Source organism: Callithrix jacchus, chromosome 22 (assembly GCF_049354715.1).
Source record: "Callithrix jacchus isolate 240 chromosome 22, calJac240_pri, whole genome shotgun sequence".
Taxonomy (NCBI): domain Eukaryota; kingdom Metazoa; phylum Chordata; class Mammalia; order Primates; family Cebidae; genus Callithrix; species Callithrix jacchus.
The window spans coordinates 21,551,598-21,577,833 of NC_133523.1; the positions used below are offsets into that span (position 1 = coordinate 21,551,598).

The window sequence follows — 26,236 nt, forward strand, 5'->3', positions numbered from 1 at the left end:
TTAGAAATATATCCCAATACCTCCTGTGGGTAGGACCACGTGAGAAGAGAAGAGTTAAATAGCCTAGAGGCTGTGCTCAGCTGTATGTCCCAATCAGCCCGGTGGGAAAAGCCAAGGCGTAATACGAGAGACAGGTCGTGTAGGTGCTGAGTCAGGTGAAATGTTCCATTTCAGTGTCGGTGGACACTTCCCAGGAAGAAGGGGGCGACACAGGCCACCCAGCAGAAGAGACCAAAAGTATGTCATGATGATACCTGTGGACGAGAACCCAGACAAGGGGACCGCACCGCCTGTGTGCCGGGCCCGGTGACAAGTCACTCTTTCTTTTGTAAGCGCAGCCCAGTCAGGCGAGCACAGTTACCTCACCTGGGTGCTGGGCCCAGAGACAAGCCACATCCGCTCCTGTGGGCAAAGAGCAGGGGTAACAAGACAATCACTGAGAATAGTTGAGTCCCCAGACATGACGTCACAATGGTCTCTGTGGGCAGGGTTCACGCAGGGGACTCACATCACATTGACTGTGGACTCAACAGTGTGTCGCAATGCTTTCTGAGAAGAGGGTCATGACAGAGAAGGAATGTAACTGGATGGCGGGCCCAGCAATATGTTATTGACTCCTATGTGAGCAGATATGAGGCAAGAGAAGGGAATCACAGCATCCTAGTTATGAGCACAGACATATGTCCCAAAGCCCCAAGCATGAGGTGCCAAGGCAGGAGGACAGTGTCACACGACCTAGGTGCTGGGTCCCACCCTACCCCCCACCCTCCGTCCCTCCCTCACTCCCTTCCCCCTCCCTCTCTCCCTTGCGTCCTTCCCTCCCTTCCCTCCTCCCTCCCTCGCGGCCTGGGATCCTCCCCGCTTCTCTACCCGCCTTCCCTCCGGCCTGGAGAAAGCAGCCCTTCCGTTTGCCCGCGGGGTCGTTCGTAGCGGGGCCGTGGGAGGAGTGGTCTCGGGTCTATATTGAGCTGCCAGGCGCTACTCGGTGATGGCGGGGAAGCTGGCGGGGCACCGGTGTGCGAGTGATCGGTGGGCGAATCGGGGAGGCAGAAGAGGGGTGCAGCGGAATGGAGAGCCGGCCTGCCTGGGGACCCGGCCCGGTGTTTCCGGGGGGGGGGGCGAAACGCTCCCTCCGCCCACCCTCCTGAAGTAGGCCGGGTGGCGTGGGGGCAGGGCTGCGAGGAGGGCCGACAGCTCTGCCTGCGCTGGTCCCCAGAAGCGGCCGCGGGCTGCCTGCAGACCCGCGCACGCGCACTAGACCGCCCAGCTCCCGGGCCCTGGGCGGGTTCTGGGGTTCCCTAGATGCTGGGGAGAGAATGACAGCACAGCCCCGCCCTGTGTGCTGTCTCTCACCGGACGGACCTAGAACTGAGGGCTCCCAGGCAGGTCAGCGAAACGGCAAGACAGGCCGCAGGAGCCTCAAATCCATGCACACGCGCGCACGCGCACACCCAGCCGATCACAGGCTGAAGTCGGAAATCACGCTTCAATCGGCCCGAGGGTGACCCCTGTGGGGATGAGACTGCCTCGCGCTCCGTTGCAGGGTTCGCCGTGGGGATATGCCGTCTGTGAACCCCGTGGGTGAAACGAGGACTGGCACGCATCGCATTGAGCTCCCGAAATGCTTTAAGGCTGTGGGGTCCCTCCGTTGGTCCTGGAGGCAGGAGACCGCTCTAATCTCTGCCTATGTCCCTCTGTCCCGTGGTCCCTCTCTCTCCCCCTCTGTTCCACCCTGTTCCCGTCTTTCCCTTTCTTCCTCAGTCCCTCCAAACCTCGGTTTCTTCCTTTCTCTCCCCCTTTCTCTCTTTCTCCTTTTCACCCTCCCTTCGCTCCCTGGGTCCCTCCCTGTGCGTCCCTCCCTGTCCCTCGGTCCCTGCCTCCCTCCCTTCCTCCCTCTCTCCCTTCCGTCCTTTCCTCCCTTCACTCGTCCCTCCCTCTGGTCCTGGGATCCTCTCCCCATCTCTAGCCGCCATCCCTCGCGCCTGGAGAGGGCAGTCCAAGCGTTTGCTCGCGGGGTAGACGGGGTTGGGGGTGGGGGGAAGGGTGGTCTCGGGGCCGCACTGGGCTGCCCGGCGCTGCTCCGTGACGGTGGGAGGGGGAGGCTGGCGGGTTACCGGTGTGCCAGTGATGGGTGGGCGGAGCGGGGAGGCAAGAAGAGGCGTGTCGCGGATTGGAGAGCGGCCCCGCCTTCGGACCCGGCCCGGTGTTTCCCGGGCAAAGCGCCCCCTCTGCCCACCCTCCTGAAGTACGCGGGGTGGCGTGGGGGCAGGGCTGCGAGGAGGGACGACAGCTCTGCCTGCGCTGGTCCCCCGAAGCGCAGCGCCGCGGGCTGCCTGCAGACCCGCGCCGGCGCACTAGACCGCCCAGCTCCCGGGCCCTGGGCGGGCTCTGGGGTCCCCAAGATGCCCGGGATAGAAGGACGGCACAGCCCTGCCCTGTGTGTAGTCTCTCACCGGACGGACGGACCTGGCACTCAGGGATCCCAGACAGGTCAGCGGGAGGGCGAGACGCCAAGACACGCCGCTGGAAGCGGAGCCACACGGTCACCTCACGGCGGGAGAGAGGCCACCGCCCTGCCCCCACCCCTCCCCGACCCGCGCGCGCCTTTTAAAGCTCCTCCAGCAGAGCCCGGTATTCTTCCTCGCTGAGGGGTGGCTCCAGGGAAGCGAGCTCTTCCACCTCCTTCAGCTCCCCCAGTGGCTCCGTCTCTAGGAAAGGTCGTGCCTGCTGCTGAAACTCTGGGGTCGACAGGAGCTCGTCCAGCAGGCTGGAGGTGAGCGCAGACGAGCGCTCCTCCGGCTCCTGGAGCGCTTGGGAAGGCGCCTGCAGGGCTGGCATCTGCCCCTGCCAGGCGGAGGCCTCCGGGGGTGCGGGCTGCGGAGGTGGAGGTGGCGCGGCTTGGGGTTCCCCTGCCGCCCCGGCCACCTGGGGCCCCTGGCCCCAGCCCCACCAGGGACCCTGCACACCTCGCCCCTGTGAGTCGGCTTGAGCGGGCCCAAGCTGTCCCACGGAGCACGTCCCCGGCAGGCCGGCGTGCTGCGGCTCCCGCTCCTCGTGGCATCTGCCCGGGTGCGGAGGCCCCGGAAGGCTCTGAGGCTGGGGGAGCGCCACCCCCGAAGGAGCCAGGGCGGCGAACCCGAAAGCCCCGAGGGCCCCGAGCGCCGGGTCAGGTTGCGAGATTCCTTCTGCCTGTGGGGCCTGTCCGTGCAGGAGCAGGGGCACGGCCCCTGCTGCCTGGCTCACGACGGGCCCCTGTGGGAGGGCCCCAGGCGCGCAGGGCACTTGGGGTGCGGGAAGCGCCGCCCCCCACGCCCCGGTGTGGGTGGAGGCGACCCAGGAGCGAGCAGAGGAGCCGCGCCCGCCGGGGGCCGTGTCGCGCGGGCCGCCTGCGGCCGCGGGTCCCCTGCCAGCCCGGCCTGGATGCCTGGCCCTTCGATTCTGAAACCAAATCTGAATCCTGGACTCCGGGAGGCCCGTCTCTCTGGCCAGTTCCTCCCTGGTGGCGAAGTCCGGAAAGCGCTCTCGCTCGAAGGCCCGGAGGAGCACGGCGGTCTGGGACTGGGTCACGGCCGTCCGCTTTCGCCGGCCTTCTGGCGGGCCGCGTGGCCCAGGCCAGGGCCTGGATTCCCGCCGGTGCTGCCTCAGCCGGCGCGATCTCTCGTTCTGAAACCAAATCTGGACCCTGGGCTCCGGAACGCCGATGGCCTGGGCCAGCTGTTCTCTGGTGGCCATGCCCGGGTACGGGTTCCGCTCAAAGGACGCTCGCAGGGCGTCCCTCTGGCTCGGAGTCCAAACGAGCCTCTTTCGCCTTCCTCGCCCTCGGGCCTCCGCCGGGAGAGGGCTGCCGGGAGCTGTGGGGAGAGCCATCGCGGGGAGACCGGGCCGAGTGTCACAGACAGACACAGGCACACAGAGGCCCGGCGGCTCCCGCGCGCCTCAGCCAACCTCTGCTGTGCACCGCACCTGCAGGCAGGTCAAGCCAGGAGTCCGGCCCCGCCAGCCAGGGGCCGCTTTTATAGAGACCTAGCGGCCCCACCCCTTCCTGAATTTGCATGAGCTCCGGGGACCCAGGGCGGGGTAGCCCGCCCTCTCAAGCCGGAAACCACAGGGACACCAGGGCCCTGTGGGGTGGTCGGGGGTGGGGCCTGAGCGGCGGGGGAGGGACACGCGGGGCTTCGGGGGCTGGACCTCTGGGGTTCTCCAGGAATTCTACGGAAACTGGAAGCCTCTCTCCGGGCTCGAACACGTCACCAGGGAGGGTGGCGTGCAGAAGCGAACCCCCGTGACAGGCCTGAGTTTTCCAAGCCCCCCCTCTCCGTCAAGGCGTCCACGTCTGTGGGTGTCGCCGTGGCCGCGACACTCTCACACACGCAGCTGCGTGGATCCGGTTCGTGTTCCTCTAGAAAACGAGAGCGAAGGCACGGAGACAGAAACTCTCCCGGGCAGAGACGGCCTGACGAGGCATTCCTGTTTCCTGCCACACGGGGAGTCTCGGCAACCTGGATAGAAAGGGCAGCGACACGCTGCTGCTTTTCCACGGATCCCTGGGAGTTTCTGTTTCCCCGCCGAGCTCGGGGAAGAAAACGGTGAACGTCATCAGGTCACCACGACTTAGGAAGCCACAGAGAGCTGAGCGACAGGCACCCTTGCGGAGGTCACATACAAAAGTTAAAAAAAAATTAGCCGGGCGTGGTGGCAGACGCCTGTAACCGCAGCGACTTGGGAGGCTGGGGCAGGAGAATTACCGGAACCCGAGGGGTGGAGGTTGCGGTGAGCCGAGATCCGGCCATTGAACTCCAGCCTGGGCGAGAGGGCGAGACTCCGTCTTTTAAAAAAAGAAGAAAAACGAAACAAAACGAAAAACAAAGAAAGACAACACCGCGACCAACAACCACAACCCAGAGGCATTCCAACATATAAAACGCCAGGTCGAAAGGTCGCATCCTGCTTTTGCCTTGTGAGTCATCCTCTTGGCACTCTGCCACGCGTACTTTCCCTCCTTCTCTTCCGCTTCCGAAGCTTCTTCATACACGTTTACTGCTGCTCGGAAACTCTCCTGCTTTACGGCCCTCGGTGGAGTCGTTTCTCCTGAGGAGGCAAGAATCGCGGTTTCTGTAGACTCACACCCCTAGGAATTCCTTTGCCCTAACAGGCAACAGGTAGGAGAAATGAGGGACATCGCCTCGGTGCTGGTCCAGAAATAGGTCACCGTACCGTATCCGGGGAAAGCCCCAAAAAGGGTCATTACCTAGGTGAAGTGCTTAGAAATATATCCCAATACCTCCTGTGGGTAGGACCACGTGAGAAGAGAAGAGTTAAATAGCCTAGAGGCTGTGCTCAGCTGTATGTCCCAATCAGCCCGGTGGGAAAAGCCAAGGCGTAATACGAGAGACAGGTCGTGTAGGTGCTGAGTCAGGTGAAATGTTCCATTTCAGTGTCGGTGGACACTTCCCAGGAAGAAGGGGGCGACACAGGCCACCCAGCAGAAGAGACCAAAAGTATGTCATGATGATACCTGTGGACGAGAACCCAGACAAGGGGACCGCACCGCCTGTGTGCCGGGCCCGGTGACAAGTCACTCTTTCTTTTGTAAGCGCAGCCCAGTCAGGCGAGCACAGTTACCTCACCTGGGTGCTGGGCCCAGAGACAAGCCACATCCGCTCCTGTGGGCAAAGAGCAGGGGTAACAAGACAATCACTGAGAATAGTTGAGTCCCCAGACATGACGTCACAATGGTCTCTGTGGGCAGGGTTCACGCAGGGGACTCACATCACATTGACTGTGGACTCAACAGTGTGTCGCAATGCTTTCTGAGAAGAGGGTCATGACAGAGAAGGAATGTAACTGGATGGCGGGCCCAGCAATATGTTATTGACTCCTATGTGAGCAGATATGAGGCAAGAGAAGGGAATCACAGCATCCTAGTTATGAGCACAGACATATGTCCCAAAGCCCCAAGCATGAGGTGCCAAGGCAGGAGGACAGTGTCACACGACCTAGGTGCTGGGTCCCACCCTACCCCCCACCCTCCGTCCCTCCCTCACTCCCTTCCCCCTCCCTCTCTCCCTTGCGTCCTTCCCTCCCTTCCCTCGTCCCTCCCTCGCGGCCTGGGATCCTCCCCGCTTCTCTACCCGCCTTCCCTCCGGCCTGGAGAAAGCAGCCCTTCCGTTTGCCCGCGGGGTCGTTCGTAGCGGGGCCGTGGGAGGAGTGGTCTCGGGTCTATATTGAGCTGCCAGGCGCTACTCGGTGATGGCGGGGAAGCTGGCGGGGCACCGGTGTGCGAGTGATCGGTGGGCGAATCGGGGAGGCAGAAGAGGGGTGCAGCGGAATGGAGAGCCGGCCTGCCTGGGGACCCGGCCCGGTGTTTCCGGGGGGGGGGGCGAAACGCTCCCTCCGCCCACCCTCCTGAAGTAGGCCGGGTGGCGCGGGGGCAGGGCTGCGAGGAGGGCCGACAGCTCTGCCTGCGCTGGTCCCCAGAAGCGGCCGCGGGCTGCCTGCAGACCCGCGCACGCGCACTAGACCGCCCAGCTCCCGGGCCCTGGGCGGGTTCTGGGGTTCCCTAGATGCTGGGGAGAGAATGACAGCACAGCCCCGCCCTGTGTGCTGTCTCTCACCGGACGGACCTAGAACTGAGGGCTCCCAGGCAGGTCAGCGAAACGGCAAGACAGGCCGCAGGAGCCTCAAATCCATGCACACGCGCGCACGCGCACACCCAGCCGATCACAGGCTGAAGTCGGAAATCACGCTTCAATCGGCCCGAGGGTGACCCCTGTGGGGATGAGACTGCCTCGCGCTCCGTTGCAGGGTTCGCCGTGGGGATATGCCGTCTGTGAACCCCGTGGGTGAAACGAGGACTGGCACGCATCGCATTGAGCTCCCGAAATGCTTTAAGGCTGTGGGGTCCCTCCGTTGGTCCTGGAGGCAGGAGACCGCTCTAATCTCTGCCTATGTCCCTCTGTCCCGTGGTCCCTCTCTCTCCCCCTCTGTTCCACCCTGTTCCCGTCTTTCCCTTTCTTCCTCAGTCCCTCCAAACCTCGGTTTCTTCCTTTCTCTCCCCCTTTCTCTCTTTCTCCTTTTCACCCTCCCTTCGCTCCCTGGGTCCCTCCCTGTGCGTCCCTCCCTGTCCCTCGGTCCCTGCCTCCCTCCCTTCCTCCCTCTCTCCCTTCCGTCCTTTCCTCCCTTCACTCGTCCCTCCCTCTGGTCCTGGGATCCTCTCCCCATCTCTAGCCGCCATCCCTCGCGCCTGGAGAGGGCAGTCCAAGCGTTTGCTCGCGGGGTAGACGGGGTTGGGGGTGGGGGGAAGGGTGGTCTCGGGGCCGCACTGGGCTGCCCGGCGCTGCTCCGTGACGGTGGGAGGGGGAGGCTGGCGGGTTACCGGTGTGCCAGTGATGGGTGGGCGGAGCGGGGAGGCAAGAAGAGGCGTGTCGCGGATTGGAGAGCGGCCCCGCCTTCGGACCCGGCCCGGTGTTTCCCGGGCAAAGCGCCCCCTCTGCCCACCCTCCTGAAGTACGCGGGGTGGCGTGGGGGCAGGGCTGCGAGGAGGGACGACAGCTCTGCCTGCGCTGGTCCCCCGAAGCGCAGCGCCGCGGGCTGCCTGCAGACCCGCGCCGGCGCACTAGACCGCCCAGCTCCCGGGCCCTGGGCGGGCTCTGGGGTCCCCAAGATGCCCGGGATAGAAGGACGGCACAGCCCTGCCCTGTGTGTAGTCTCTCACCGGACGGACGGACCTGGCACTCAGGGATCCCAGACAGGTCAGCGGGAGGGCGAGACGCCAAGACACGCCGCTGGAAGCGGAGCCACACGGTCACCTCACGGCGGGAGAGAGGCCACCGCCCTGCCCCCACCCCTCCCCGACCCGCGCGCGCCTTTTAAAGCTCCTCCAGCAGAGCCCGGTATTCTTCCTCGCTGAGGGGTGGCTCCAGGGAAGCGAGCTCTTCCACCTCCTTCAGCTCCCCCAGTGGCTCCGTCTCTAGGAAAGGTCGTGCCTGCTGCTGAAACTCTGGGGTCGACAGGAGCTCGTCCAGCAGGCTGGAGGTGAGCGCAGACGAGCGCTCCTCCGGCTCCTGGAGCGCTTGGGAAGGCGCCTGCAGGGCTGGCATCTGCCCCTGCCAGGCGGAGGCCTCCGGGGGTGCGGGCTGCGGAGGTGGAGGTGGCGCGGCTTGGGGTTCCCCTGCCGCCCCGGCCACCTGGGGCCCCTGGCCCCAGCCCCACCAGGGACCCTGCACACCTCGCCCCTGTGAGTCGGCTTGAGCGGGCCCAAGCTGTCCCACGGAGCACGTCCCCGGCAGGCCGGCGTGCTGCGGCTCCCGCTCCTCGTGGCATCTGCCCGGGTGCGGAGGCCCCGGAAGGCTCTGAGGCTGGGGGAGCGCCACCCCCGAAGGAGCCAGGGCGGCGAACCCGAAAGCCCCGAGGGCCCCGAGCGCCGGGTCAGGTTGCGAGATTCCTTCTGCCTGTGGGGCCTGTCCGTGCAGGAGCAGGGGCACGGCCCCTGCTGCCTGGCTCACGACGGGCCCCTGTGGGAGGGCCCCAGGCGCGCAGGGCACTTGGGGTGCGGGAAGCGCCGCCCCCCACGCCCCGGTGTGGGTGGAGGCGACCCAGGAGCGAGCAGAGGAGCCGCGCCCGCCGGGGGCCGTGTCGCGCGGGCCGCCTGCGGCCGCGGGTCCCCTGCCAGCCCGGCCTGGATGCCTGGCCCTTCGATTCTGAAACCAAATCTGAATCCTGGACTCCGGGAGGCCCGTCTCTCTGGCCAGTTCCTCCCTGGTGGCGAAGTCCGGAAAGCGCTCTCGCTCGAAGGCCCGGAGGAGCACGGCGGTCTGGGACTGGGTCACGGCCGTCCGCTTTCGCCGGCCTTCTGGCGGGCCGCGTGGCCCAGGCCAGGGCCTGGATTCCCGCCGGTGCTGCCTCAGCCGGCGCGATCTCTCGTTCTGAAACCAAATCTGGACCCTGGGCTCCGGAACGCCGATGGCCTGGGCCAGCTGTTCTCTGGTGGCCATGCCCGGGTACGGGTTCCGCTCAAAGGACGCTCGCAGGGCGTCCCTCTGGCTCGGAGTCCAAACGAGCCTCTTTCGCCTTCCTCGCCCTCGGGCCTCCGCCGGGAGAGGGCTGCCGGGAGCTGTGGGGAGAGCCATCGCGGGGAGACCGGGCCGAGTGTCACAGACAGACACAGGCACACAGAGGCCCGGCGGCTCCCGCGCGCCTCAGCCAACCTCTGCTGTGCACCGCACCTGCAGGCAGGTCAAGCCAGGAGTCCGGCCCCGCCAGCCAGGGGCCGCTTTTATAGAGACCTAGCGGCCCCACCCCTTCCTGAATTTGCATGAGCTCCGGGGACCCAGGGCGGGGTAGCCCGCCCTCTCAAGCCGGAAACCACAGGGACACCAGGGCCCTGTGGGGTGGTCGGGGGTGGGGCCTGAGCGGCGGGGGAGGGACACGCGGGGCTTCGGGGGCTGGACCTCTGGGGTTCTCCAGGAATTCTACGGAAACTGGAAGCCTCTCTCCGGGCTCGAACACGTCACCAGGGAGGGTGGCGTGCAGAAGCGAACCCCCGTGACAGGCCTGAGTTTTCCAAGCCCCCCCTCTCCGTCAAGGCGTCCACGTCTGTGGGTGTCGCCGTGGCCGCGACACTCTCACACACGCAGCTGCGTGGATCCGGTTCGTGTTCCTCTAGAAAACGAGAGCGAAGGCACGGAGACAGAAACTCTCCCGGGCAGAGACGGCCTGACGAGGCATTCCTGTTTCCTGCCACACGGGGAGTCTCGGCAACCTGGATAGAAAGGGCAGCGACACGCTGCTGCTTTTCCACGGATCCCTGGGAGTTTCTGTTTCCCCGCCGAGCTCGGGGAAGAAAACGGTGAACGTCATCAGGTCACCACGACTTAGGAAGCCACAGAGAGCTGAGCGACAGGCACCCTTGCGGAGGTCACATACAAAAGTTAAAAAAAAATTAGCCGGGCGTGGTGGCAGACGCCTGTAACCGCAGCGACTTGGGAGGCTGGGGCAGGAGAATTACCGGAACCCGAGGGGTGGAGGTTGCGGTGAGCCGAGATCCGGCCATTGAACTCCAGCCTGGGCGAGAGGGCGAGACTCCGTCTTTTAAAAAAAGAAGAAAAACGAAACAAAACGAAAAACAAAGAAAGACAACACCGCGACCAACAACCACAACCCAGAGGCATTCCAACATATAAAACGCCAGGTCGAAAGGTCGCATCCTGCTTTTGCCTTGTGAGTCATCCTCTTGGCACTCTGCCACGCGTACTTTCCCTCCTTCTCTTCCGCTTCCGAAGCTTCTTCATACACGTTTACTGCTGCTCGGAAACTCTCCTGCTTTACGGCCCTCGGTGGAGTCGTTTCTCCTGAGGAGGCAAGAATCGCGGTTTCTGTAGACTCACACCCCTAGGAATTCCTTTGCCCTAACAGGCAACAGGTAGGAGAAATGAGGGACATCGCCTCGGTGCTGGTCCAGAAATAGGTCACCGTACCGTATCCGGGGAAAGCCCCAAAAAGGGTCATTACCTAGGTGAAGTGCTTAGAAATATATCCCAATACCTCCTGTGGGTAGGACCACGTGAGAAGAGAAGAGTTAAATAGCCTAGAGGCTGTGCTCAGCTGTATGTCCCAATCAGCCCGGTGGGAAAAGCCAAGGCGTAATACGAGAGACAGGTCGTGTAGGTGCTGAGTCAGGTGAAATGTTCCATTTCAGTGTCGGTGGACACTTCCCAGGAAGAAGGGGGCGACACAGGCCACCCAGCAGAAGAGACCAAAAGTATGTCATGATGATACCTGTGGACGAGAACCCAGGCAAGGGGACCGCACCGCCTGTGTGCCGGGCCCGGTGACAAGTCACTCTTTCTTTTGTAAGCGCAGCCCAGTCAGGCGAGCACAGTTACCTCACCTGGGTGCTGGGCCCAGAGACAAGCCACATCCGCTCCTGTGGGCAAAGAGCAGGGGTAACAAGACAATCACTGAGAATAGTTGAGTCCCCAGACATGACGTCACAATGGTCTCTGTGGGCAGGGTTCACGCAGGGGACTCACATCACATTGACTGTGGACTCAACAGTGTGTCGCAATGCTTTCTGAGAAGAGGGTCATGACAGAGAAGGAATGTAACTGGATGGCGGGCCCAGCAATATGTTATTGACTCCTATGTGAGCAGATATGAGGCAAGAGAAGGGAATCACAGCATCCTAGTTATGAGCACAGACATATGTCCCAAAGCCCCAAGCATGAGGTGCCAAGGCAGGAGGACAGTGTCACACGACCTAGGTGCTGGGTCCCACCCTACCCCCCACCCTCCGTCCCTCCCTCACTCCCTTCCCCCTCCCTCTCTCCCTTGCGTCCTTCCCTCCCTTCCCTCGTCCCTCCCTCGCGGCCTGGGATCCTCCCCGCTTCTCTACCCGCCTTCCCTCCGGCCTGGAGAAAGCAGCCCTTCCGTTTGCCCGCGGGGTCGTTCGTAGCGGGGCCGTGGGAGGAGTGGTCTCGGGTCTATATTGAGCTGCCAGGCGCTACTCGGTGATGGCGGGGAAGCTGGCGGGGCACCGGTGTGCGAGTGATCGGTGGGCGAATCGGGGAGGCAGAAGAGGGGTGCAGCGGAATGGAGAGCCGGCCTGCCTGGGGACCCGGCCCGGTGTTTCCGGGGGGGGGGGCGAAACGCTCCCTCCGCCCACCCTCCTGAAGTAGGCCGGGTGGCGTGGGGGCAGGGCTGCGAGGAGGGCCGACAGCTCTGCCTGCGCTGGTCCCCAGAAGCGGCCGCGGGCTGCCTGCAGACCCGCGCACGCGCACTAGACCGCCCAGCTCCCGGGCCCTGGGCGGGTTCTGGGGTTCCCTAGATGCTGGGGAGAGAATGACAGCACAGCCCCGCCCTGTGTGCTGTCTCTCACCGGACGGACCTAGAACTGAGGGCTCCCAGGCAGGTCAGCGAAACGGCAAGACAGGCCGCAGGAGCCTCAAATCCATGCACACGCGCGCACGCGCACACCCAGCCGATCACAGGCTGAAGTCGGAAATCACGCTTCAATCGGCCCGAGGGTGACCCCTGTGGGGATGAGACTGCCTCGCGCTCCGTTGCAGGGTTCGCCGTGGGGATATGCCGTCTGTGAACCCCGTGGGTGAAACGAGGACTGGCACGCATCGCATTGAGCTCCCGAAATGCTTTAAGGCTGTGGGGTCCCTCCGTTGGTCCTGGAGGCAGGAGACCGCTCTAATCTCTGCCTATGTCCCTCTGTCCCGTGGTCCCTCTCTCTCCCCCTCTGTTCCACCCTGTTCCCGTCTTTCCCTTTCTTCCTCAGTCCCTCCAAACCTCGGTTTCTTCCTTTCTCTCCCCCTTTCTCTCTTTCTCCTTTTCACCCTCCCTTCGCTCCCTGGGTCCCTCCCTGTGCGTCCCTCCCTGTCCCTCGGTCCCTGCCTCCCTCCCTTCCTCCCTCTCTCCCTTCCGTCCTTTCCTCCCTTCACTCGTCCCTCCCTCTGGTCCTGGGATCCTCTCCCCATCTCTAGCCGCCATCCCTCGCGCCTGGAGAGGGCAGTCCAAGCGTTTGCTCGCGGGGTAGACGGGGTTGGGGGTGGGGGGAAGGGTGGTCTCGGGGCCGCACTGGGCTGCCCGGCGCTGCTCCGTGACGGTGGGAGGGGGAGGCTGGCGGGTTACCGGTGTGCCAGTGATGGGTGGGCGGAGCGGGGAGGCAAGAAGAGGCGTGTCGCGGATTGGAGAGCGGCCCCGCCTTCGGACCCGGCCCGGTGTTTCCCGGGCAAAGCGCCCCCTCTGCCCACCCTCCTGAAGTACGCGGGGTGGCGTGGGGGCAGGGCTGCGAGGAGGGACGACAGCTCTGCCTGCGCTGGTCCCCCGAAGCGCAGCGCCGCGGGCTGCCTGCAGACCCGCGCCGGCGCACTAGACCGCCCAGCTCCCGGGCCCTGGGCGGGCTCTGGGGTCCCCAAGATGCCCGGGATAGAAGGACGGCACAGCCCTGCCCTGTGTGTAGTCTCTCACCGGACGGACGGACCTGGCACTCAGGGATCCCAGACAGGTCAGCGGGAGGGCGAGACGCCAAGACACGCCGCTGGAAGCGGAGCCACACGGTCACCTCACGGCGGGAGAGAGGCCACCGCCCTGCCCCCACCCCTCCCCGACCCGCGCGCGCCTTTTAAAGCTCCTCCAGCAGAGCCCGGTATTCTTCCTCGCTGAGGGGTGGCTCCAGGGAAGCGAGCTCTTCCACCTCCTTCAGCTCCCCCAGTGGCTCCGTCTCTAGGAAAGGTCGTGCCTGCTGCTGAAACTCTGGGGTCGACAGGAGCTCGTCCAGCAGGCTGGAGGTGAGCGCAGACGAGCGCTCCTCCGGCTCCTGGAGCGCTTGGGAAGGCGCCTGCAGGGCTGGCATCTGCCCCTGCCAGGCGGAGGCCTCCGGGGGTGCGGGCTGCGGAGGTGGAGGTGGCGCGGCTTGGGGTTCCCCTGCCGCCCCGGCCACCTGGGGCCCCTGGCCCCAGCCCCACCAGGGACCCTGCACACCTCGCCCCTGTGAGTCGGCTTGAGCGGGCCCAAGCTGTCCCACGGAGCACGTCCCCGGCAGGCCGGCGTGCTGCGGCTCCCGCTCCTCGTGGCATCTGCCCGGGTGCGGAGGCCCCGGAAGGCTCTGAGGCTGGGGGAGCGCCACCCCCGAAGGAGCCAGGGCGGCGAACCCGAAAGCCCCGAGGGCCCCGAGCGCCGGGTCAGGTTGCGAGATTCCTTCTGCCTGTGGGGCCTGTCCGTGCAGGAGCAGGGGCACGGCCCCTGCTGCCTGGCTCACGACGGGCCCCTGTGGGAGGGCCCCAGGCGCGCAGGGCACTTGGGGTGCGGGAAGCGCCGCCCCCCACGCCCCGGTGTGGGTGGAGGCGACCCAGGAGCGAGCAGAGGAGCCGCGCCCGCCGGGGGCCGTGTCGCGCGGGCCGCCTGCGGCCGCGGGTCCCCTGCCAGCCCGGCCTGGATGCCTGGCCCTTCGATTCTGAAACCAAATCTGAATCCTGGACTCCGGGAGGCCCGTCTCTCTGGCCAGTTCCTCCCTGGTGGCGAAGTCCGGAAAGCGCTCTCGCTCGAAGGCCCGGAGGAGCACGGCGGTCTGGGACTGGGTCACGGCCGTCCGCTTTCGCCGGCCTTCTGGCGGGCCGCGTGGCCCAGGCCAGGGCCTGGATTCCCGCCGGTGCTGCCTCAGCCGGCGCGATCTCTCGTTCTGAAACCAAATCTGGACCCTGGGCTCCGGAACGCCGATGGCCTGGGCCAGCTGTTCTCTGGTGGCCATGCCCGGGTACGGGTTCCGCTCAAAGGACGCTCGCAGGGCGTCCCTCTGGCTCGGAGTCCAAACGAGCCTCTTTCGCCTTCCTCGCCCTCGGGCCTCCGCCGGGAGAGGGCTGCCGGGAGCTGTGGGGAGAGCCATCGCGGGGAGACCGGGCCGAGTGTCACAGACAGACACAGGCACACAGAGGCCCGGCGGCTCCCGCGCGCCTCAGCCAACCTCTGCTGTGCACCGCACCTGCAGGCAGGTCAAGCCAGGAGTCCGGCCCCGCCAGCCAGGGGCCGCTTTTATAGAGACCTAGCGGCCCCACCCCTTCCTGAATTTGCATGAGCTCCGGGGACCCAGGGCGGGGTAGCCCGCCCTCTCAAGCCGGAAACCACAGGGACACCAGGGCCCTGTGGGGTGGTCGGGGGTGGGGCCTGAGCGGCGGGGGAGGGACACGCGGGGCTTCGGGGGCTGGACCTCTGGGGTTCTCCAGGAATTCTACGGAAACTGGAAGCCTCTCTCCGGGCTCGAACACGTCACCAGGGAGGGTGGCGTGCAGAAGCGAACCCCCGTGACAGGCCTGAGTTTTCCAAGCCCCCCCTCTCCGTCAAGGCGTCCACGTCTGTGGGTGTCGCCGTGGCCGCGACACTCTCACACACGCAGCTGCGTGGATCCGGTTCGTGTTCCTCTAGAAAACGAGAGCGAAGGCACGGAGACAGAAACTCTCCCGGGCAGAGACGGCCTGACGAGGCATTCCTGTTTCCTGCCACACGGGGAGTCTCGGCAACCTGGATAGAAAGGGCAGCGACACGCTGCTGCTTTTCCACGGATCCCTGGGAGTTTCTGTTTCCCCGCCGAGCTCGGGGAAGAAAACGGTGAACGTCATCAGGTCACCACGACTTAGGAAGCCACAGAGAGCTGAGCGACAGGCACCCTTGCGGAGGTCACATACAAAAGTTAAAAAAAAATTAGCCGGGCGTGGTGGCAGACGCCTGTAACCGCAGCGACTTGGGAGGCTGGGGCAGGAGAATTACCGGAACCCGAGGGGTGGAGGTTGCGGTGAGCCGAGATCCGGCCATTGAACTCCAGCCTGGGCGAGAGGGCGAGACTCCGTCTTTTAAAAAAAGAAGAAAAACGAAACAAAACGAAAAACAAAGAAAGACAACACCGCGACCAACAACCACAACCCAGAGGCATTCCAACATATAAAACGCCAGGTCGAAAGGTCGCATCCTGCTTTTGCCTTGTGAGTCATCCTCTTGGCACTCTGCCACGCGTACTTTCCCTCCTTCTCTTCCGCTTCCGAAGCTTCTTCATACACGTTTACTGCTGCTCGGAAACTCTCCTGCTTTACGGCCCTCGGTGGAGTCGTTTCTCCTGAGGAGGCAAGAATCGCGGTTTCTGTAGACTCACACCCCTAGGAATTCCTTTGCCCTAACAGGCAACAGGTAGGAGAAATGAGGGACATCGCCTCGGTGCTGGTCCAGAAATAGGTCACCGTACCGTATCCGGGGAAAGCCCCAAAAAGGGTCATTACCTAGGTGAAGTGCTTAGAAATATATCCCAATACCTCCTGTGGGTAGGACCACGTGAGAAGAGAAGAGTTAAATAGCCTAGAGGCTGTGCTCAGCTGTATGTCCCAATCAGCCCGGTGGGAAAAGCCAAGGCGTAATACGAGAGACAGGTCGTGTAGGTGCTGAGTCAGGTGAAATGTTCCATTTCAGTGTCGGTGGACACTTCCCAGGAAGAAGGGGGCGACACAGGCCACCCAGCAGAAGAGACCAAAAGTATGTCATGATGATACCTGTGGACGAGAACCCAGGCAAGGGGACCGCATCGCCTGTGTGCCGGGCCCGGTGACAAGTCACTCTTTCTTTTGTAAGCGCAGCCCAGTCAGGCGAGCACAGTTACCTCACCTGGGTGCTGGGCCCAGAGACAAGCCACATCCGCTCCTGTGGGCAAAGAGCAGGGGTAACAAGACAATCACTGAGAATAGTTGAGTCCCCAGACATGACGTCACAATGGTCTCTGTGGGCAGGGTTCACGCAGGGGACTCACATCACATTGACTGTGGACTCAACAGTGTGTCGCAATGCTTTCTGAGAAGAGGGTCATGACAGAGAAGGAATGTAACTGGATGGCGGGCCCAGCAATATGTTATTGACTCCTATGTGAGCAGATATGAGGCAAGAGAAGGGAATCACAGCATCCTAGTTATGAGCACAGACATATGTCCCAAAGCCCCAAGCATGAGGTGCCAAGGCAGGAGGACAGTGTCACACGACCTAGGTGCTGGGTCCCACCCTACCCCCCACCCTCCGTCCCTCCCTCACTCCCTTCCCCCTCCCTCTCTCCCTTGCGTCCTTCCCTCCCTTCCCTCGTCCCTCCCTCGCGGCCTGGGATCCTCCCCGCTTCTCTACCCGCCTTCCCTCCGGCCTGGAGAAAGCAGCCCTTCCGTTTGCCCGCGGGGTCGTTCGTAGCGGGGCCGTGGGAGGAGTGGTCTCGGGTCTATATTGAGCTGCCAGGCGCTACTCGGTGATGGCGGGGAAGCTGGCGGGGCACCGGTGTGCGAGTGATCGGTGGGCGAATCGGGGAGGCAGAAGAGGGGTGCAGCGGAATGGAGAGCCGGCCTGCCTGGGGACCCGGCCCGGTGTTTCCGGGGGGGGGGGGCGAAACGCTCCCTCCGCCCACCCTCCTGAAGTAGGCCGGGTGGCGTGGGGGCAGGGCTGCGAGGAGGGCCGACAGCTCTGCCTGCGCCGGTCCCCAGAAGCGGCCGCGGGCTGCCTGCAGACCCGCGCACGCGCACTAGACCGCCCAGCTCCCGGGCCCTGGGCGGGTTCTGGGGTTCCCTAGATGCTGGGGAGAGAATGACAGCACAGCCCCGCCCTGTGTGCTGTCTCTCACCGGACGGACCTAGAACTGAGGGCTCCCAGGCAGGTCAGCGAAACGGCAAGACAGGCCGCAGGAGCCTCAAATCCATGCACACGCGCGCACGCGCACACCCAGCCGATCACAGGCTGAAGTCGGAAATCACGCTTCAATCGGCCCGAGGGTGACCCCTGTGGGGATGAGACTGCCTCGCGCTCCGTTGCAGGGTTCGCCGTGGGGATATGCCGTCTGTGAACCCCGTGGGTGAAACGAGGACTGGCACGCATCGCATTGAGCTCCCGAAATGCTTTAAGGCTGTGGGGTCCCTCCGTTGGTCCTGGAGGCAGGAGACCGCTCTAATCTCTGCCTATGTCCCTCTGTCCCGTGGTCCCTCTCTCTCCCCCTCTGTTCCACCCTGTTCCCGTCTTTCCCTTTCTTCCTCAGTCCCTCCAAACCTCGGTTTCTTCCTTTCTCTCCCCCTTTCTCTCTTTCTCCTTTTCACCCTCCCTTCGCTCCCTGGGTCCCTCCCTGTGCGTCCCTCCCTGTCCCTCGGTCCCTGCCTCCCTCCCTTCCTCCCTCTCTCCCTTCCGTCCTTTCCTCCCTTCACTCGTCCCTCCCTCTGGTCCTGGGATCCTCTCCCCATCTCTAGCCGCCATCCCTCGCGCCTGGAGAGGGCAGTCCAAGCGTTTGCTCGCGGGGTAGACGGGGTTGGGGGTGGGGGGAAGGGTGGTCTCGGGGCCGCACTGGGCTGCCCGGCGCTGCTCCGTGACGGTGGGAGGGGGAGGCTGGCGGGTTACCGGTGTGCCAGTGATGGGTGGGCGGAGCGGGGAGGCAAGAAGAGGCGTGTCGCGGATTGGAGAGCGGCCCCGCCTTCGGACCCGGCCCGGTGTTTCCCGGGCAAAGCGCCCCCTCTGCCCACCCTCCTGAAGTACGCGGGGTGGCGTGGGGGCAGGGCTGCGAGGAGGGACGACAGCTCTGCCTGCGCTGGTCCCCCGAAGCGCAGCGCCGCGGGCTGCCTGCAGACCCGCGCCGGCGCACTAGACCGCCCAGCTCCCGGGCCCTGGGCGGGCTCTGGGGTCCCCAAGATGCCCGGGATAGAAGGACGGCACAGCCCTGCCCTGTGTGTAGTCTCTCACCGGACGGACGGACCTGGCACTCAGGGATCCCAGACAGGTCAGCGGGAGGGCGAGACGCCAAGACACGCCGCTGGAAGCGGAGCCACACGGTCACCTCACGGCGGGAGAGAGGCCACCGCCCTGCCCCCACCCCTCCCCGACCCGCGCGCGCCTTTTAAAGCTCCTCCAGCAGAGCCCGGTATTCTTCCTCGCTGAGGGGTGGCTCCAGGGAAGCGAGCTCTTCCACCTCCTTCAGCTCCCCCAGTGGCTCCGTCTCTAGGAAAGGTCGTGCCTGCTGCTGAAACTCTGGGGTCGACAGGAGCTCGTCCAGCAGGCTGGAGGTGAGCGCAGACGAGCGCTCCTCCGGCTCCTGGAGCGCTTGGGAAGGCGCCTGCAGGGCTGGCATCTGCCCCTGCCAGGCGGAGGCCTCCGGGGGTGCGGGCTGCGGAGGTGGAGGTGGCGCGGCTTGGGGTTCCCCTGCCGCCCCGGCCACCTGGGGCCCCTGGCCCCAGCCCCACCAGGGACCCTGCACACCTCGCCCCTGTGAGTCGGCTTGAGCGGGCCCAAGCTGTCCCACGGAGCACGTCCCCGGCAGGCCGGCGTGCTGCGGCTCCCGCTCCTCGTGGCATCTGCCCGGGTGCGGAGGCCCCGGAAGGCTCTGAGGCTGGGGGAGCGCCACCCCCGAAGGAGCCAGGGCGGCGAACCCGAAAGCCCCGAGGGCCCCGAGCGCCGGGTCAGGTTGCGAGATTCCTTCTGCCTGTGGGGCCTGTCCGTGCAGGAGCAGGGGCACGGCCCCTGCTGCCTGGCTCACGACGGGCCCCTGTGGGAGGGCCCCAGGCGCGCAGGGCACTTGGGGTGCGGGAAGCGCCGCCCCCCACGCCCCGGTGTGGGTGGAGGCGACCCAGGAGCGAGCAGAGGAGCCGCGCCCGCCGGGGGCCGTGTCGCGCGGGCCGCCTGCGGCCGCGGGTCCCCTGCCAGCCCGGCCTGGATGCCTGGCCCTTCGATTCTGAAACCAAATCTGAATCCTGGACTCCGGGAGGCCCGTCTCTCTGGCCAGTTCCTCCCTGGTGGCGAAGTCCGGAAAGCGCTCTCGCTCGAAGGCCCGGAGGAGCACGGCGGTCTGGGACTGGGTCACGGCCGTCCGCTTTCGCCGGCCTTCTGGCGGGCCGCGTGGCCCAGGCCAGGGCCTGGATTCCCGCCGGTGCTGCCTCAGCCGGCGCGATCTCTCGTTCTGAAACCAAATCTGGACCCTGGGCTCCGGAACGCCGATGGCCTGGGCCAGCTGTTCTCTGGTGGCCATGCCCGGGTACGGGTTCCGCTCAAAGGACGCTCGCAGGGCGTCCCTCTGGCTCGGAGTCCAAACGAGCCTCTTTCGCCTTCCTCGCCCTCGGGCCTCCGCCGGGAGAGGGCTGCCGGGAGCTGTGGGGAGAGCCATCGCGGGGAGACCGGGCCGAGTGTCACAGACAGACACAGGCACACAGAGGCCCGGCGGCTCCCGCGCGCCTCAGCCAACCTCTGCTGTGCACCGCACCTGCAGGCAGGTCAAGCCAGGAGTCCGGCCCCGCCAGCCAGGGGCCGCTTTTATAGAGACCTAGCGGCCCCACCCCTTCCTGAATTTGCATGAGCTCCGGGGACCCAGGGCGGGGTAGCCCGCCCTCTCAAGCCGGAAACCACAGGGACACCAGGGCCCTGTGGGGTGGTCGGGGGTGGGGCCTGAGCGGCGGGGGAGGGACACGCGGGGCTTCGGGGGCTGGACCTCTGGGGTTCTCCAGGAATTCTACGGAAACTGGAAGCCTCTCTCCGGGCTCGAACACGTCACCAGGGAGGGTGGCGTGCAGAAGCGAACCCCCGTGACAGGCCTGAGTTTTCCAAGCCCCCCCTCTCCGTCAAGGCGTCCACGTCTGTGGGTGTCGCCGTGGCCGCGACACTCTCACACACGCAGCTGCGTGGATCCGGTTCGTGTTCCTCTAGAAAACGAGAGCGAAGGCACGGAGACAGAAACTCTCCCGGGCAGAGACGGCCTGACGAGGCATTCCTGTTTCCTGCCACACGGGGAGTCTCGGCAACCTGGATAGAAAGGGCAGCGACACGCTGCTGCTTTTCCACGGATCCCTGGGAGTTTCTGTTTCCCCGCCGAGCTCGGGGAAGAAAACGGTGAACGTCATCAGGTCACCACGACTTAGGAAGCCACAGAGAGCTGAGCGACAGGCACCCTTGCGGAGGTCACATACAAAAGTTAAAAAAAAATTAGCCGGGCGTGGTGGCAGACGCCTGTAACCGCAGCGACTTGGGAGGCTGGGGCAGGAGAATTACCGGAACCCGAGGGGTGGAGGTTGCGGTGAGCCGAGATCCGGCCATTGAACTCCAGCCTGGGCGAGAGGGCGAGACTCCGTCTTTTAAAAAAAGAAGAAAAACGAAACAAAACGAAAAACAAAGAAAGACAACACCGCGACCAACAACCACAACCCAGAGGCATTCCAACATATAAAACGCCAGGTCGAAAGGTCGCATCCTGCTTTTGCCTTGTGAGTCATCCTCTTGGCACTCTGCCACGCGTACTTTCCCTCCTTCTCTTCCGCTTCCGAAGCTTCTTCATACACGTTTACTGCTGCTCGGAAACTCTCCTGCTTTACGGCCCTCGGTGGAGTCGTTTCTCCTGAGGAGGCAAGAATCGCGGTTTCTGTAGACTCACACCCCTAGGAATTCCTTTGCCCTAACAGGCAACAGGTAGGAGAAATGAGGGACATCGCCTCGGTGCTGGTCCAGAAATAGGTCACCGTACCGTATCCGGGGAAAGCCCCAAAAAGGGTCATTACCTAGGTGAAGTGCTTAGAAATATATCCCAATACCTCCTGTGGGTAGGACCACGTGAGAAGAGAAGAGTTAAATAGCCTAGAGGCTGTGCTCAGCTGTATGTCCCAATCAGCCCGGTGGGAAAAGCCAAGGCGTAATACGAGAGACAGGTCGTGTAGGTGCTGAGTCAGGTGAAATGTTCCATTTCAGTGTCGGTGGACACTTCCCAGGAAGAAGGGGGCGACACAGGCCACCCAGCAGAAGAGACCAAAAGTATGTCATGATGATACCTGTGGACGAGAACCCAGACAAGGGGACCGCATCGCCTGTGTGCCGGGCCCGGTGACAAGTCACTCTTTCTTTTGTAAGCGCAGCCCAGTCAGGCGAGCACAGTTACCTCACCTGGGTGCTGGGCCCAGAGACAAGCCACATCCGCTCCTGTGGGCAAAGAGCAGGGGTAACAAGACAATCACTGAGAATAGTTGAGTCCCCAGACATGACGTCACAATGGTCTCTGTGGGCAGGGTTCACGCAGGGGACTCACATCACATTGACTGTGGACTCAACAGTGTGTCGCAATGCTTTCTGAGAAGAGGGTCATGACAGAGAAGGAATGTAACTGGATGGCGGGCCCAGCAATATGTTATTGACTCCTATGTGAGCAGATATGAGGCAAGAGAAGGGAATCACAGCATCCTAGTTATGAGCACAGACATATGTCCCAAAGCCCCAAGCATGAGGTGCCAAGGCAGGAGGACAGTGTCACACGACCTAGGTGCTGGGTCCCACCCTACCCCCCACCCTCCGTCCCTCCCTCACTCCCTTCCCCCTCCCTCTCTCCCTTGCGTCCTTCCCTCCCTTCCCTCGTCCCTCCCTCGCGGCCTGGGATCCTCCCCGCTTCTCTACCCGCCTTCCCTCCGGCCTGGAGAAAGCAGCCCTTCCGTTTGCCCGCGGGGTCGTTCGTAGCGGGGCCGTGGGAGGAGTGGTCTCGGGTCTATATTGAGCTGCCAGGCGCTACTCGGTGATGGCGGGGAAGCTGGCGGGGCACCGGTGTGCGAGTGATCGGTGGGCGAATCGGGGAGGCAGAAGAGGGGTGCAGCGGAATGGAGAGCCGGCCTGCCTGGGGACCCGGCCCGGTGTTTCCGGGGGGGGGGCGAAACGCTCCCTCCGCCCACCCTCCTGAAGTAGGCCGGGTGGCGTGGGGGCAGGGCTGCGAGGAGGGCCGACAGCTCTGCCTGCGCCGGTCCCCAGAAGCGGCCGCGGGCTGCCTGCAGACCCGCGCACGCGCACTAGACCGCCCAGCTCCCGGGCCCTGGGCGGGTTCTGGGGTTCCCTAGATGCTGGGGAGAGAATGACAGCACAGCCCCGCCCTGTGTGCTGTCTCTCACCGGACGGACCTAGAACTGAGGGCTCCCAGGCAGGTCAGCGAAACGGCAAGACAGGCCGCAGGAGCCTCAAATCCATGCACACGCGCGCACGCGCACACCCAGCCGATCACAGGCTGAAGTCGGAAATCACGCTTCAATCGGCCCGAGGGTGACCCCTGTGGGGATGAGACTGCCTCGCGCTCCGTTGCAGGGTTCGCCGTGGGGATATGCCGTCTGTGAACCCCGTGGGTGAAACGAGGACTGGCACGCATCGCATTGAGCTCCCGAAATGCTTTAAGGCTGTGGGGTCCCTCCGTTGGTCCTGGAGGCAGGAGACCGCTCTAATCTCTGCCTATGTCCCTCTGTCCCGTGGTCCCTCTCTCTCCCCCTCTGTTCCACCCTGTTCCCGTCTTTCCCTTTCTTCCTCAGTCCCTCCAAACCTCGGTTTCTTCCTTTCTCTCCCCCTTTCTCTCTTTCTCCTTTTCACCCTCCCTTCGCTCCCTGGGTCCCTCCCTGTGCGTCCCTCCCTGTCCCTCGGTCCCTGCCTCCCTCCCTTCCTCCCTCTCTCCCTTCCGTCCTTTCCTCCCTTCACTCGTCCCTCCCTCTGGTCCTGGGATCCTCTCCCCATCTCTAGCCGCCATCCCTCGCGCCTGGAGAGGGCAGTCCAAGCGTTTGCTCGCGGGGTAGACGGGGTTGGGGGTGGGGGGAAGGGTGGTCTCGGGGCCGCACTGGGCTGCCCGGCGCTGCTCCGTGACGGTGGGAGGGGGAGGCTGGCGGGTTACCGGTGTGCCAGTGATGGGTGGGCGGAGCGGGGAGGCAAGAAGAGGCGTGTCGCGGATTGGAGAGCGGCCCCGCCTTCGGACCCGGCCCGGTGTTTCCCGGGCAAAGCGCCCCCTCTGCCCACCCTCCTGAAGTACGCGGGGTGGCGTGGGGGCAGGGCTGCGAGGAGGGACGACAGCTCTGCCTGCGCTGGTCCCCCGAAGCGCAGCGCCGCGGGCTGCCTGCAGACCCGCGCCGGCGCACTAGACCGCCCAGCTCCCGGGCCCTGGGCGGGCTCTGGGGTCCCCAAGATGCCCGGGATAGAAGGACGGCACAGCCCTGCCCTGTGTGTAGTCTCTCACCGGACGGACGGACCTGGCACTCAGGGATCCCAGACAGGTCAGCGGGAGGGCGAGACGCCAAGACACGCCGCTGGAAGCGGAGCCACACGGTCACCTCACGGCGGGAGAGAGGCCACCGCCCTGCCCCCACCCCTCCCCGACCCGCGCGCGCCTTTTAAAGCTCCTCCAGCAGAGCCCGGTATTCTTCCTCGCTGAGGGGTGGCTCCAGGGAAGCGAGCTCTTCCACCTCCTTCAGCTCCCCCAGTGGCTCCGTCTCTAGGAAAGGTCGTGCCTGCTGCTGAAACTCTGGGGTCGACAGGAGCTCGTCCAGCAGGCTGGAGGTGAGCGCAGACGAGCGCTCCTCCGGCTCCTGGAGCGCTTGGGAAGGCGCCTGCAGGGCTGGCATCTGCCCCTGCCAGGCGGAGGCCTCCGGGGGTGCGGGCTGCGGAGGTGGAGGTGGCGCGGCTTGGGGTTCCCCTGCCGCCCCGGCCACCTGGGGCCCCTGGCCCCAGCCCCACCAGGGACCCTGCACACCTCGCCCCTGTGAGTCGGCTTGAGCGGGCCCAAGCTGTCCCACGGAGCACGTCCCCGGCAGGCCGGCGTGCTGCGGCTCCCGCTCCTCGTGGCATCTGCCCGGGTGCGGAGGCCCCGGAAGGCTCTGAGGCTGGGGGAGCGCCACCCCCGAAGGAGCCAGGGCGGCGAACCCGAAAGCCCCGAGGGCCCCGAGCGCCGGGTCAGGTTGCGAGATTCCTTCTGCCTGTGGGGCCTGTCCGTGCAGGAGCAGGGGCACGGCCCCTGCTGCCTGGCTCACGACGGGCCCCTGTGGGAGGGCCCCAGGCGCGCAGGGCACTTGGGGTGCGGGAAGCGCCGCCCCCCACGCCCCGGTGTGGGTGGAGGCGACCCAGGAGCGAGCAGAGGAGCCGCGCCCGCCGGGGGCCGTGTCGCGCGGGCCGCCTGCGGCCGCGGGTCCCCTGCCAGCCCGGCCTGGATGCCTGGCCCTTCGATTCTGAAACCAAATCTGAATCCTGGACTCCGGGAGGCCCGTCTCTCTGGCCAGTTCCTCCCTGGTGGCGAAGTCCGGAAAGCGCTCTCGCTCGAAGGCCCGGAGGAGCACGGCGGTCTGGGACTGGGTCACGGCCGTCCGCTTTCGCCGGCCTTCTGGCGGGCCGCGTGGCCCAGGCCAGGGCCTGGATTCCCGCCGGTGCTGCCTCAGCCGGCGCGATCTCTCGTTCTGAAACCAAATCTGGACCCTGGGCTCCGGAACGCCGATGGCCTGGGCCAGCTGTTCTCTGGTGGCCATGCCCGGGTACGGGTTCCGCTCAAAGGACGCTCGCAGGGCGTCCCTCTGGCTCGGAGTCCAAACGAGCCTCTTTCGCCTTCCTCGCCCTCGGGCCTCCGCCGGGAGAGGGCTGCCGGGAGCTGTGGGGAGAGCCATCGCGGGGAGACCGGGCCGAGTGTCACAGACAGACACAGGCACACAGAGGCCCGGCGGCTCCCGCGCGCCTCAGCCAACCTCTGCTGTGCACCGCACCTGCAGGCAGGTCAAGCCAGGAGTCCGGCCCCGCCAGCCAGGGGCCGCTTTTATAGAGACCTAGCGGCCCCACCCCTTCCTGAATTTGCATGAGCTCCGGGGACCCAGGGCGGGGTAGCCCGCCCTCTCAAGCCGGAAACCACAGGGACACCAGGGCCCTGTGGGGTGGTCGGGGGTGGGGCCTGAGCGGCGGGGGAGGGACACGCGGGGCTTCGGGGGCTGGACCTCTGGGGTTCTCCAGGAATTCTACGGAAACTGGAAGCCTCTCTCCGGGCTCGAACACGTCACCAGGGAGGGTGGCGTGCAGAAGCGAACCCCCGTGACAGGCCTGAGTTTTCCAAGCCCCCCCTCTCCGTCAAGGCGTCCACGTCTGTGGGTGTCGCCGTGGCCGCGACACTCTCACACACGCAGCTGCGTGGATCCGGTTCGTGTTCCTCTAGAAAACGAGAGCGAAGGCACGGAGACAGAAACTCTCCCGGGCAGAGACGGCCTGACGAGGCATTCCTGTTTCCTGCCACACGGGGAGTCTCGGCAACCTGGATAGAAAGGGCAGCGACACGCTGCTGCTTTTCCACGGATCCCTGGGAGTTTCTGTTTCCCCGCCGAGCTCGGGGAAGAAAACGGTGAACGTCATCAGGTCACCACGACTTAGGAAGCCACAGAGAGCTGAGCGACAGGCACCCTTGCGGAGGTCACATACAAAAGTTAAAAAAAAATTAGCCGGGCGTGGTGGCAGACGCCTGTAACCGCAGCGACTTGGGAGGCTGGGGCAGGAGAATTACCGGAACCCGAGGGGTGGAGGTTGCGGTGAGCCGAGATCCGGCCATTGAACTCCAGCCTGGGCGAGAGGGCGAGACTCCGTCTTTTAAAAAAAGAAGAAAAACGAAACAAAACGAAAAACAAAGAAAGACAACACCGCGACCAACAACCACAACCCAGAGGCATTCCAACATATAAAACGCCAGGTCGAAAGGTCGCATCCTGCTTTTGCCTTGTGAGTCATCCTCTTGGCACTCTGCCACGCGTACTTTCCCTCCTTCTCTTCCGCTTCCGAAGCTTCTTCATACACGTTTACTGCTGCTCGGAAACTCTCCTGCTTTACGGCCCTCGGTGGAGTCGTTTCTCCTGAGGAGGCAAGAATCGCGGTTTCTGTAGACTCACACCCCTAGGAATTCCTTTGCCCTAACAGGCAACAGGTAGGAGAAATGAGGGACATCGCCTCGGTGCTG

At 64.7% G+C, this 26,236-nt stretch overlaps 5 protein-coding genes across 5 annotated transcripts; all 5 read right to left on the minus strand.

The window, feature by feature from the left end:
• Positions 1 to 2,607: 2,607 nt before the first annotated feature.
• On the minus strand, positions 2,608 to 3,911 carry LOC144580818 (double homeobox protein 4-like protein 4). Its single transcript, XM_078360192.1, has one exon. It carries the CDS (start codon positions 3,865 to 3,867, stop codon positions 2,608 to 2,610), a length of 1,260 nt encoding a protein of 419 aa, XP_078216318.1. The 5' UTR covers positions 3,868 to 3,911.
• A 3,957-nt stretch (positions 3,912 to 7,868) lies between these two features.
• On the minus strand, positions 7,869 to 9,172 carry LOC144580819 (double homeobox protein 4-like protein 4). The gene has a single exon (XM_078360193.1). It carries the CDS (start codon positions 9,126 to 9,128, stop codon positions 7,869 to 7,871), a length of 1,260 nt encoding a protein of 419 aa, XP_078216319.1. The 5' UTR covers positions 9,129 to 9,172.
• A 3,957-nt stretch (positions 9,173 to 13,129) lies between these two features.
• LOC128930485 (double homeobox protein 4-like protein 4) lies at positions 13,130 to 14,433 on the minus strand. Its single transcript, XM_078360253.1, has one exon. The coding sequence runs from the start codon at positions 14,387 to 14,389 to the stop codon at positions 13,130 to 13,132; it is 1,260 nt and encodes a 419-aa protein (XP_078216379.1). The 5' UTR covers positions 14,390 to 14,433.
• A 3,958-nt stretch (positions 14,434 to 18,391) lies between these two features.
• On the minus strand, positions 18,392 to 19,695 carry LOC144580826 (double homeobox protein 4-like protein 4). The gene has a single exon (XM_078360251.1). It carries the CDS (start codon positions 19,649 to 19,651, stop codon positions 18,392 to 18,394), a length of 1,260 nt encoding a protein of 419 aa, XP_078216377.1. The 5' UTR covers positions 19,652 to 19,695.
• Positions 19,696 to 23,651: 3,956 nt separating this feature from the next.
• Positions 23,652 to 24,955, minus strand: LOC144580817 (double homeobox protein 4-like protein 4). Its single transcript, XM_078360190.1, has one exon. The coding sequence runs from the start codon at positions 24,909 to 24,911 to the stop codon at positions 23,652 to 23,654; it is 1,260 nt and encodes a 419-aa protein (XP_078216316.1). The 5' UTR covers positions 24,912 to 24,955.
• Between the last annotated feature and the right edge of the window lie 1,281 nt (positions 24,956 to 26,236).

Bases quoted from the DNA above. Each gene is read 5' to 3' on its own strand.
- LOC144580819 (XM_078360193.1), bottom strand. From the start codon at position 9,128: ATGGCTCTCCCCACAGCTCCCGGCAGCCCTCTCCCGGCGGAGGCCCGA.
- LOC128930485 (XM_078360253.1), bottom strand. From the start codon at position 14,389: ATGGCTCTCCCCACAGCTCCCGGCAGCCCTCTCCCGGCGGAGGCCCGA.
- LOC144580826 (XM_078360251.1), bottom strand. From the start codon at position 19,651: ATGGCTCTCCCCACAGCTCCCGGCAGCCCTCTCCCGGCGGAGGCCCGA.
- LOC144580817 (XM_078360190.1), bottom strand. From the start codon at position 24,911: ATGGCTCTCCCCACAGCTCCCGGCAGCCCTCTCCCGGCGGAGGCCCGA.
- LOC144580818 (XM_078360192.1), bottom strand. From the start codon at position 3,867: ATGGCTCTCCCCACAGCTCCCGGCAGCCCTCTCCCGGCGGAGGCCCGA.